We start from the raw sequence: 13472 nt of genomic DNA on the forward strand, positions 1-13472 counted from the left end.
TCAGAACTGCGTATAGAACGGGGCTGTTAGTCCACTTTCGCGTTTAAGATACGTGGACATTGTTATTTAAATATATATACGTCAACGTTGAAATCGATTAGGGCACGCCCTTAAAATAACTACACTCTCCTAATAATTTGTACACTCGATTAATTACATCTGCACAAAAATCAAGAGCCCCATACTCGCACTTAGAACATTGATTCGATGGTTCAATTAATTTTAAGTACAATTGACCAAAATACATAGACGCAACCTCGTCTGCGTTCGATTAATCAAGGCGCGAATGTCTAACGCGCGGAATTCGATTTGTAACAGTAGTTTTACTTTTACTTTTTTACTCGGATTGATTTTTTGTTCGATTCGTTTTTTTTTCTCACTTTTTTGCCTATTGAAAATCACTCTGTGTATATTCGCCAGATCACCGGATACCAAAAGACCCGTAGAAAGTACATTTTTCCTGAACTTTTTTTAGCGTAGAAGACTTCCAATCATTGTCGCACGTATTTTTAACACAGACGTGGAAAATTATACCGGTAATATTCCGTTGGGGCAATTGACTAGAACTCGGCGTGACACAATTTTGTATCTTCTTTTATTACCAATGCCTTTTTGTGTTCCCTTGCAAGTTTATCGATATACGGATGAGAGCAAAAACTATGAAATTTTACGCTCGATCGAGTATACGGGTGATTTATTCGCGGTGAGTAATCGTCCCGGTTGACTGCGTGTTGAAACAGAGAGGCTACGGTAAAAAGAGAAGCGAAAAAACCACCGTGTGTATTACGTGCGAATGCGTGACAGCCGAGGAACGACCTGGCATACTGTTCGTTGTATCCATCCGCGGAACAATGGAGAGGAGGGGGGGGGGGCTGTTCTTGCCATAATCATTAATTGGACCAAATAATTAATATCGTTAAAACGAATCAACGCAAATACTAGACAGACGCGAGGGGTTAATAATTCATCAATTGCGGTATACTCGGCCTGATTCCAGGATTTCGAAAGATTTCAAAAGATTTCACGAAATTTCACGAAATTTTAAGGATTCCAAACGATTGTAAAGATTTTAAATGATTATAAACAATTTCATTCGGGGAGCCGGGCCTCGTTGTCACAAGGCTTATACACTGAGAAAAATTTCATTTGTTATAGTATCTAGAAAAATTCAGTAAAATAGGTATCGTTAAAAAAAACTGTTTGAATATCGTTGGAATTACGAAAAACGAGGTACGCGTTACCATTTTACCAGGCACGTCTACGTTGAAGATGATGTCTTTCGTTTGATCCCGTAAATCGTTAGAATAATCGGTGGAGTTTGCCGAATACGGGAAACTGAAAAATTAGGGCCCATTAACCCTCCGCGGATATACCGGCTCCATAAGACCCCAGAAACGAATGTATTTCTAATGGGACGAAAAATAACAGTGACCACGAAGGTTTAATGGCTTGGATAAGAGGCCGTAACTACATGCACATTGTACATGCATATTAGGCGATTTCAGATCAGAGCAATGTTTAAGTTTTCTTCGGCATTATTCTTATTCTTTGCAAATAAACTTTCTTTCCCAGGGTTCAAAATTCTTGAATAAATACGAAATGTAAAATCAGGGCTTACAAAAAAAAATTGAAGAAATATACGAAGTTTCTGATCATTAACAATAATTCATTGATCGGTTGTACAAAACGGTGATAATACTTTGGCGTAATACTCGCAACGATATAAGACGAGCAAAAAAATTAATATTAAAACCGAAAGAAAAAAGAACGTTATTATGAATAATGCAAAACATCAATTTTCCATACTTTTTCCGTGATGATGTTAAAGATTGCAGGTAATAATTTTTAACGTTCAACATGTATGCATCGGCGTCACAATTATAGGAATACGTTATTGCCGTTTTACTCGGCAACCCATCGACATTGCATTATTATACACGCCTCTGTGCCGTCACGTCGTGTAAAATAATCCAATAGTGCAGTTATTACAGTGTGCTTTTGGACGTCGCTGATTAATACGGGAACATAGTGCACCCTGACTGTAGGTACGAAGTACGAAAATGTTAATTGACGCCCGTTCCACGTGACATTTAAATATATACATATACGTACATGAATTTTTTCCACCCTACTTCCCTAAATAAACTTTAAATAATTCAAAAGCAATTGCTTCATTTCTTCCGATTTTTACCTGAACTCTACAGAACAGTCTCGACGAATTGCACGACCTCGAAACCTGACGTTCATTTTATTTAGAAGAGCAATTCGTCTAGATTGCCCGGTATGATGATAAGTATTTTTTCCAGATAGTAGCACTAATGCCCACTAAGACCTTGCAGTTACAAATTTTTTGAAACATTAATACTCTCACAATGAAATATATACTGAGAAAAAAGTTTTTCCCATGTTATTTCCACAAGAAACTTTGATCACAAAGCGGACTATCTTAGATTTGAGGTACAAATCTGAAAAAATTAGACAAGTGATTTTGAATTATTTGAAGTTGTTTTGGCGAGTGGGAAATACTTCGTCAACACCCTAAATAAGTACCACCCTAATATATATAGAATATATTGTGACGCCGGATTTTTAGTGCATTCGGCCACTCGGAAAACTGACCAAGAACTTACCGTGAGCACAACGAATTGGCACCTTGCGATGAAAGATATTGTTGGGTGCGTGGCGTGATCAACAAGCCTTGAAATCGTTATCTTTGCTAATCCTTTGCTGATATCCTCGGTAGCTCATTGTCAGTACCACGGATAGGGGAGGCGTATTTTTGGATAAAGAGAGAGACTCGATAACGACACACCATTTTGAAAAATAAAATAAAAATCATATATTTTGTACAACAGAAGCGATACAGCACGAAAGAAAATAAAATAATCCAAAATTCGCTCTTCGAGAGTCAAAAACAAAGTAACAAAGGATCCGTAAACACGGCAAGAATAAGAAAATTAATCGAAAATTGAACCAATTCTTAATTCATCGAGCTTTCTCGTTCGCCAACTAAAACTAGACTCAATCTGAAAAATTCTCAAAATCTCAACTACATTCTGAATTCTGAAATTAAAGGTAACAGAATACGATAATCGCCACGAGTACAAAACTTGCAAATAATTCTTGTCGGCGTGCCAAACACGCCACCGACCAGATGGCATCCTCAATCATTATTCGGCTCGGAGCGACGACGCAAGCCACGAGGTGACTTGAAAAAACTAAGCTAAACATTATTCTCAAACTGTAATCTGGCAGAACGGAACCGTAATCGAAACCTCAAGCGAAACTAGACTAGAAATTAAACTTAACTTGGTCTCAAACCAAAATGAAACCTGAATCGAAATTAGTCGAAACCCTAATGTTTACTCAAACTCAAATAGAATAAAATTAATAAAACCTAAACTCGATCGTAAACTCACCTGCATATAAACATTTCTGAAATTCGCCACAACAAAATACTTATCGTGATCGCTAACTAAATCGATACGACTAAAACTCAAATCGTAACCGTAACGTTTAATCATAAATCATCGCATAAATCCCAAACTCAGACTCAACTCGACGCATCCAAATACGAAACTTTATCAAAATTACTAAATGGTCCATTCGCTATTACGAACATTAACAATCAGTTGCGGCAATTAGCGACCTACCCGAGAGGCGACACTGAAAAAAACACGATACCGCGATTTGACCCTGTACAACGGAGTTTGAGTATTACTTTACACAAAAAATTACTCAATTCGGAACCGTGACTCTGCTCGAAATGTTTTACTAAGCAAAATTTTCTCTACTCGACAACGCGAGATTCGGGGAGATTGCGGCCACCAAGCAAGAAGGTCGGTAAAAGAATTTCGAGCAAGTATCGATATCGCAAATCCAAAATGGCAAGCCGTTACTTCGTTACTGTTAAAATTCGGTCGCAGGAAATTAAGCAACGCTACCATTCCACCACCACCGCAAGAACGCGCCCCATTCCTTCGAAATCTCGGCCGATCGCCATCCTCGCAATTCCAATAAAAACCCAAACGAGAACTTGGTAGCAACGGAAAACCTCCGTCACAAATGGTCGCCAGAACTAGAGAGATTTTCAAATCAATCAACCTACCGCAACGCGAATACTTTTGGATCCACCTGCGACGCGACGTCGTGCCCGCAAGAATCCGCAACAATTGACTTTAGATCGATTTCGTCGATTGCGCAATCCAACGCGCACCTGCTGAAACGTCGCGAGGCAGAACTTAACTCTAGATCGTAATTTCGTCAGCTGCGCAGTTCTACGATGAGTCCGGCGGTGAGGGGGGGGGGGGGGGGGGGGATCCTTCGTACCTAGTCGATCCTTCGCAAGTCCGGTGATCGGCCGATGGCGAGGAAAATGTGAGCAGAGGCTGCGGCTCGGCGGCCACCGGCGGGAATCGCGTCCGCCTTGGTTTCCAACGATACGGGGATCTGCGTTGACTCCCCCTCCGCAGCCTCGATATCCTTCCTTCGAGATCGCGCTGTTCGCCGTTCCACAAAATCGCTGAATCGTCACCGACTCCTCGCTTGGTGCCGTCGATACTCAAAAATAAAAAAAAAAAAAAATTCTGAAACATCTTATTCGCTACCCAGTACCAATGTCCCCCGTCCCCTATCGAAATATCGGATGCGTGACTCTGGTTCTGGCGATCTTTCCGAAATACTTCGACAATCGTTACCGCAAAATCTCTACTTCTGCTTCTGCCTAAGGTTTAGAGAACCGTTTGTAACCGGCATTAAAGATACGTTACTACGGCTGCGTTCCAAATATGTATACCGAGTGCATCGCTAACGGCTGGATGGTTTAATGCGCATGCGCTAAAATTTGAAAGCAAGAGCAATTGTTTTGTCAGGGCGACCAACATTCATGAATTCAGATTACCGACAGCCGTCAAAAGTTTTAAGGTTACACATATCGCGGCGAACTATCACCTGAATTTATGAATGTTGGTCGCCCTGACAAAACAACTGTTCGTTCTCTCGAATTTTAGCGCATGCGCAATGAACCATTCAGTCGTTAGAAATTCACTATGTATATATAAGGGTTGTCCTTAAAAAATGTCATTTTTAATTTCAACCGGCTCACCCCCCAAATCGGTTCCGAATTATTCAAAAATAATTCCCGAATTTGTTCAGACTTTTTCATCTCAACTCTGACCTGCGCCGGCATGAGGGTGTAACCTGTAACCCCCGTTTAACCATTTCCGGGGCACATTAAATCTACCGAACGGATCTCGATAAAATTTGATACAGGGGGGTTTCTTGGGTCGCTGATTACAAATCTGAGCTGAAAATTTTAAAAATCGAAACGACGGATCCAATATGGCCAACCAATATTCAAAAGGTCAAATTTCGCCGAGGTCCAAATTGAGGACCACGCTAGTCTACACTCCTGTTACCTGTTGACAAAAATGTCGGAATAAGGCATCGTTCAACACACGATGCGATCTCCCCTCCTCCCTACGCGTAATATATCCCAGCGTTTTACTCCGTCAGCACGTCGACGAGCCGTAATTGCTGCTTCATTAGCCAAGTTTTATTAATGTGATCCCCGCAGGCTTACGCGTTGCAACATTGCCGAGAGGGGAGAGGAAAGTGAATATTTTGTGGTCGTATTATTACACCGTGACCTGCGTACAAGCCGACGTTACCAGCACCCGCATAAACACCCACGGAATTCCGCGGCCCGTAAAAAAATCTCCTTCCGGACCGGCGCGGCGAGGCCGCATCTCTCTTTATGGCCCCGTTATTAAACGAAATATTGATTCAACCCCTGTTTACCAAGTGATACATATTCATCGGTGCTTGGCGCCTACGTCCCCCACCCCTCATCGCTCTCGGGTTTCCCACCCCTCGCAACGGTTTCGTGTTTGTACATGCACTGATTACCGATGCTAATATAATACGCCGAAGCCTCGACCCAGCCGCAAACACGAACATCCGCGATTGCCTAATCGAGCCTGGTTTTAGAGTTACGTTGCGTTGCATCGCATCGCCCTCATCTCTCACTATTTTTGTTTCATTCTTGCATTATGGAATCTTTGAGCAGGGTTGCCGCTAATTATCGATTGAAAAATGCCCCGACTGCGATTGAAGTTTTTCATATGAAAAATTTCAATTTTCCAGATAAGCACTTACGTATGTTATTATTCAAATTATAAAATAAAAAAATTTAATCAATCGTTACAATATTACAGTTTATTTCTTTCAATGTTTTTGTTACATTATACTTAAATATCAAAGTAGGTTTTCATTTGAAACTAAATCACGCATACACTGCGGGTATGCTATAAGTATTTCGCTAAAACTGTGACATACGGAACGATGTGAGAGTTTGACCATCGCAATTCAGTTTTTTCAGGAATTCAACAAATATCTAAAAATATTCCAGTTTTTCATGAGGCTCGAGTTAACAACGATCAACGTAACGAAGCGTTGAAACAAAAGTTACTATTCTGGACTTTCGGAATATCCGAAGAAATTGAATTTACAAAATCCGTGTACTTCAATATTGTATTACGGTTCTAGAGTTGCAAAATAACGTGTTTTTTTTTAATGCATCATTGAGATAACGTTGCACACTGCAGCCTGTTAGATTTTTCAGGTTTTCAGGTCTAGCAACAACCCTCTGAACATTAGTTCAAACTCTACAGTCACGTGAACCATTCTCTAATCGTATTCCGCAGCGTATATAAAAGTGACAAGAAGCCAACTTTGATCATCCGAACGAATTCTCACTTGCAAATCTACATATATTAAACAAAGTATACTGTTAAAAATTTGGCCGAATCTCTTATGAAACTAACTCCAAATAAACCGAAACAAAATCGACATTTTTTTTCCCTGTAATTCACATGACATCAATTTGCGTATAAAATTTGTACAGGTTTTGTCTAATAATATTAATTCGGGTAAAATTTGCACCACTTCGTATATATATATATATATATGTTTGAAACAACACTTGAATGTACATGAAAATTTTTAAAATTGCATGTCCAGGTGTATTTACATGTTCGAACAAGTCAAAAAATTCGGACGGACTAATGCGCACATAAATACATAAATTCCCAATTAAATTTGAAAATTGTAAATTTTATACAAAATAACGTATTTTACTAAATGATGAAATACTGTGGAGTACTGTGCACGAGCTACGGTTGTTTCATATATTATTTGTTTATTTGACCAAAAGATTTCATGTATTCGCGTATCTAATTGCCTGTTACTTATCAAGTTGTTCAAAGCACGAAAACGTGAAAAAAAAGTAATCTAACAAGATAGTAAAAAATAAAGACAGTATCGAAATTGGTTATACCAACATGCTGATTTGTACATCAAAGTTCCATCTAAGACTGGCGCGTCTAATCGTAAGCTGCTGCGATAAATATATCGAAGCAAGGGGGATTCGTTTTCTCTATCCGTGCTGCCCAATCTCCGTTGTAGGTACGAAACAGGCGCAGCGTCAACGAAATACCAAACTGGGATTCCAGAGGGTCTCTAACCATGCGCTAATGCGAGGGAGGCTGCGAGGTGATCATCGGTAAGCAACTTTACCGATTTAAGTAGTACTGGGGTAGAAGAAAAAAAAAATCGTTTCTTAATATTTAAATAACTACATGTCCGCCATTACCAAATATACGTACATTCGTTTAAGGTTAATTAATACGAATCAAACGATAGAAATTATTTGATCCAAAGTTTTGTCGTCAATTTCGACTAACTGATAGCAAAACTTTTTTTAGGCCATCAGTATTACACACGATTCTAGGTCACGAAAAACACGTTTGAATTTAGTCTCTTTCCTTGTTTTTAAAGCTGAAACTTAGTGTTCGTAACTTATCCGCTACGTATTATCGTGTCACATACACCGTCTATCATATCCGAGTTATGCTTTTGTTCCGATTTGTAAAAATTCTATATACAGATTAGTTGATCAATCTCGATAAATTTCGTGTTTTTCTATAATTATTGTACAATATAATATAATACAATTCAATACACATGTGCCTATAATGTAATTGCAAGATTGCGACGTTGTATATTTTTCAATTTTCTGTACTATCACTGCCTGTAATCTTCCTTGTTATTTTTTGTTTTTTTCTTTTTCTTTTTACCACCGAGACCATCGGTACAGATACAGTATAAACCGATATTATTTGGATCCATGCAAGATAGAATCTTATCGTTAAGCGATGTTCGAATACACGGCGTCCTCGTCAATCAAAGCTTGACAAATACATACGTAGACGCAACTTATTAACGTTAATACGCACGCGGCAGATTCTCGCGCGGATCGACTAATTACAAGGGCTAAATCATCTTTCCAGTCAGGCAGCCTCGCGGCTACACGCGAAATATGTATAATGGCTTTAATTATACTGGCTTACCCCCACGATTGTGTTGAGCTCCGTCATGGTTACTGTTTTCGCCCTTTCCAACGCCGTCGCTACTTGCTGCTGATGCTCCTGCGAGAGGAACGGAAGAATCTGGACGATTATGGCGTTCAGTCTCTTCGCGATCTCCGTCTGAAAAAGGTAAAGGAAACATTTAATTTAAGCAATGAACTTGGGTCAAAGGATAATTCGATCCATCCAGGTTAGTAAAATTTTATCACCGAGAAAATAGTTCGTAACATAGCTCGAGTGAAAAAAAATGTCTGTTGGTTTACAATTCGTCGTCGGTACCGGAAACGCATTATACGTAAACTATTTTGTTAAGTGATATAACAGACGTGGATACGTAGAGACGAATGACAAAAAGAATCTTGTAAATATGGCGTAGTTTTATATTAAATATGCAAGAAATGTTTAATTTCTTTGCATTTCGCAACAACAATTGTTTTTTTAACCAAAACACACACGACTTCGCAAAAATAACCGTTTCAACAGTATTTTATACATATAATTACTATTTTCGTCATGTGATTCAAAGATCGATTTCGCATTTTTTTCAGCAAACGTTACTACGAAGATTCCTTAATTGTTCGCAAGTAAAAAACGATTTCATCTTTAATTAAAAAAATAAATAAAAATATTTTGTTATATTCACAGAGTGTAATTTTTCAAATTCCGCTTTTAACAGGCCTGTTGCGATTCGAATATGTACATACACACGGTATATTGTAGGCACGCGGCATGTTACCAGGTGAATTGGGCAATCGATGCATATTTGATTACCGCCACTCCCCTAAACCAGTACAGACATATGTATATGGTTTACACTGTAAATAGTAGCATGCATGGCCGTATCATTGGATGAAAAAGATGACGATCGTTTCATTCGGCTCCATAAATCACCGCGTAAACACTGCAATTAGTGAAGCTGCTGGGACGAGTTAAATGGAGAGGGTGTTATACGCGAGTCGCCGAGGGGGCGACGAGAGAGATGGAGAGAGAGAGAGAGCAAGTGAGAGGGGAGGGGGGGGGGGCGGGGGTGTAGAGATTGCACGTTTCACCGCGTTCAGGGTTATTCGGGGTCTATAATAACGGGCACTTTGCATGTTTCCCGCGTCGAGTTGCCTTTTTTCATCTCCGCTTTCATCCCAGAAGCGTCAGGACTTATTTAAAGAAAAACTCGCGCGGCGCCAACGTCGCGGGAGACGATAAAAGCTGCGAAGCACCACCGCGTGGGGCGGGGAGGCACTCGTCACGAATCCCGACGACACTTTGCCGTTAAAGAGAAGGGACTTTTTTTTTTTTTTTTTACAAGGACTCAGCGTGGGGGGTTTGTAACGTTTGAGAAGTATACCTAGAAAAAATAAATGTGCCAACACGAGCCGAGTCGAGATGAAAAGTGATCGGTATAAACTGTTAATTTGGAAAATGAAAAGAATTCATTGCGTTTACCATGAATTTATTATTCGCGTCTGACAATTTGCAACTTTTTAAACTAGATAGTACGCTATACAACTTCATATACGATTATACGCTGTTTTTTCATTTTATACGTAATTTCTCGCTTGTTTGGTATAAGGTGAATTAATTTTACAAAAATCAATATATTAATCGATGCTAATTTGCGGGCTAAGGGATTTTAACGCGACCTCAAATACTGGTGTAAGGTAGTTAAATTTTTAAAATTGCTTAGAAAGCTTTGAAATCTCTAGTTATCGTTATTGTATGTAGCGTCAATTCGCGTTTTGATATTATGCGGTGTTATTGAAATATCCGTGCATAAGTTCGTAACGTTAATGGGACGATGCAATAGTGATAGGAAAAATAGTTACTTCGTAAGATTAGGATTATCTGACATTCGATAAACCGTAATCAAACCGAAGACACTCATATTTCAATAATACAATTTTCAAAGTATAATAATAATGTTAAGTAAATGATAATTTAACATAAAGTAATTCGAAAGTTGTGAAACAGTGATTATTCGTTTCACAGTTCCGTTATACGTTAACATTTCCAACTCGAATCTCTTAAATACACGATATTTTTCCAAACAATAAAAGAAAAAAATCCTAGAATATACACCAAACGATAAAATCTCTGGGCAACCGCAAGGATTTGGTGGAAGAAAGCCGAATGAAATACGGTATAAAATAAGCGTACCTATATCTTTGCATAATATAACGATACAGCCTCGGATGGTAAAACGGCTATCGCAAACAAGGCGAGGTTTGTTTCAGTTTTCATATATTTTCACACATTTTCACCCCCTTATTAAATCGCGCTCTCGTATACAAGCCAGCGTACGTTATACTATACAGTATACTATACATACGTATGGTACATACAAACTGCTAGAAGCAGGATTTCAACAAGCAACGAGTTTTGTACCCCGTATATTTATTTGGAAGTAGAGAGAGAGAGAGAAAAAAAAAGAACTCAAGAAAAAAAGCAAAACTACGCTTCGTTAACCTCGGATATACAAAATGTTTGTTTATATTCACGAAAACCCGCGAGCTCGTTCCCGAAGCTTTACCTACCCCACGAGTATAAACCTTTTCCCACCCCCCCCCCCCGTTTTGCTCTTCGTCCTCCCCCCCCCGCCCCTTCTCATTTTCCCTTCTTTTCTCTTTTTCGACTCGTTCTCGTTTATACCAAGCCTGCGCCATTTTCAAAACCCTCGTTATCACGCTCGTTAATTATTCATCCGATTTTTTGTGCCAGGATTTCAGCTCGTTTGATACGTAGGCTTCAGCTTATCACGTTTGGATGATAGGTATAATACAGCTGCTACCTCATGCATACTCATGCAGGTGTAATGATAAAAACGACGAATGAAATATACCAAAATATCGAGGGGAAAAAATGGCCCGTAGCTGTTATTACAGCTGTAATGTTCCGCGAAAGGATCTATCCACGTATCACGAAAAATACCTGCGGTAATTATTTCGACTACACTATTATTCTGATTGGGTGCAATGAAAATCGGTATATTCAAATTGCAAAATTATCATTCGCGACGCGTCGCGTTCCTGGGTTCCCAGGCCATTCATTTTCATACCTACCTATAATATTATACACAGGTGCAATTGTATACGCATACATAAACAAATATGGGCAAATAATATACATATGGTATGCATAGGTACCGCATGAACTACATCATGAATATGCATATATATATACATATATATATATGTGTATATAGAAATTTTTACGCATAGTGATGCTGTATGTATACATATAGGTATATAATGAATAAATATGAGTGTGTTACATGTACATACGTATATATAATGCACGCGATTCAAGTACATAGATTGTAAAAATCAGCTATACAAAAACGGAGGCAAACATTTTTCACTCGTACACTTTTTTTTTCTTTCTTTGTTTATTTGCACATTATGTGCAAGAGTTATGAGACGCTTGAGCAACGGTCTGTGTGTACATAACGTAAGAGCCTCATAGAGTCTACACGGAAATTAGCATATTTTAATTATGAAGATATAAACGCGGCGCGAGGCTCTCTCCTTATGGAAAATACAAGAGAGATTTGAAAATATGACCGTAAAACATAATCATGTCGTCTATCACGTGATAATTAATCCAGAATTAAATTCAACGAATATCATCATAGGCGACACTTTAATTATAGCCAGTTACGATCATTTATAAACAAATAAATTTTGTTTTACCTTCAAATATTGATATACAGAATTGAAAATACATTTTTTGGAGATCAGACTTCTTTGTTCGTACATAATTTAGCTGTTTTACTTTAAAAGAAGAGGAGGGGCGGAATTGCCCCACATAAAAGAATGGTGACGGTAATTTTCTAATACAAACTTGTTGTACGTACTTCGTGTATAATTCAGAAGTTCTGTAATTTCCCGTTGTTAACGGCGCGACCGCGTCAAGTAAAAACATTAACTTCCAACCGGCAGAAATCGAAGTCGACGGAACTTTTCCAAGAGTTTCCTACTACAAGTAAGCATATGTACGGAATAAATATAACACGCTTATTGCGTTATTGCGACATTATGATTTTTGACTCGGGAGGTAATTTATTTCGACACTTCTATACATGATGTACAAACACGCGCCTTTCTTGCCCACGCATATTTTAGTAATTCACGCGAAAAATGATCCGAGTTTTGTTCAATTCATTTATTAATCATACATGACGGTAAATTTCTCTCCATTTCTATACACATACACAGTTAAAAATAATTTGTGTCAATGTTCAAATTTTTGTGTTAAAATTATCACGTTATTTCGGAGTTGATTTCACATTTCGTATACTCGTGTCAACTCTCCGACATTCGTTGCTTGTGACAATCTAGGGGGAATTCTACAGCAAATTTCATCATCCGCTTTCGTTGATAAGTTAAACAAAAAATCACCCCATACCACTGCAGTTATGTCTTTAATCCGGCATCGTAACGTTGAAATCCTCTTTCATCGGGGCAGATATAACATATTAAATTATAATGTTATACAGCAGCTAATGCCTCGAATCAACTTCTTTGACGTTACGATATACTGTAATTTAACTATTAAACCTGCGTATCATGTATCCGCTGTCAGGCGCATCGTTTACATCTTAGTTTACATTATTATACGTAGTCATATTATACTCTGCCCGCTATTTGCGCAGAGACCATCCCTTGAAACGTAGGTATGTACGGTAATGATCATTATTGGGTTCCCAGTGGCTCAATATTTTTTTAGAATCAAAACTGAAACGAGTTTTCCTCTTATAGAACTATGATGTATCTATGATCAACGTATCGTTTGTTTCTCCCGTCGCTGCGTCGCTAGTCATTAATTTAGGCACATAAAAGTTTTGATTCCAAAAAAGTAGAGAGCCACTGGAAATCGGTTAACGAATATTATTGCACTAATAATTTGGCGCGTGAAAAAACGTCCATTGCGAGTGAAATATAATTTGGAAAAAAACACACAAAGTAAAGAATAAACAACGGTGAATGAAAATAATACAGTAGGTTGCAGAAATTTAAGAAAAAAAAAAAAAGAAACGAAAAATGCGTCTCCACC

At 38.5% G+C, this 13472-nt stretch overlaps 1 protein-coding gene across 4 annotated transcripts in view; it reads right to left on the reverse strand.

Annotated features, from left to right (window-relative positions):
* LOC124307332 (protein groucho-like) overlaps nt 1–13472 on the reverse strand; it is a 66614-nt gene that overhangs the window by 12804 nt on the left and 40338 nt on the right. For all 4 annotated transcript variants that reach the window (XM_046768886.1, XM_046768888.1, XM_046768889.1 and 1 more), the window contains exon 5: nt 8409–8546. In XM_046768886.1, coding sequence (XP_046624842.1) covers nt 8409–8546 — 138 coding nt within the window. The remainder of the gene's footprint in view (nt 1–8408; nt 8547–13472) is intronic.

This window comes from Neodiprion virginianus, chromosome 6 (assembly GCF_021901495.1).
Source record: "Neodiprion virginianus isolate iyNeoVirg1 chromosome 6, iyNeoVirg1.1, whole genome shotgun sequence".
NCBI lineage: Eukaryota > Metazoa > Arthropoda > Insecta > Hymenoptera > Diprionidae > Neodiprion > Neodiprion virginianus.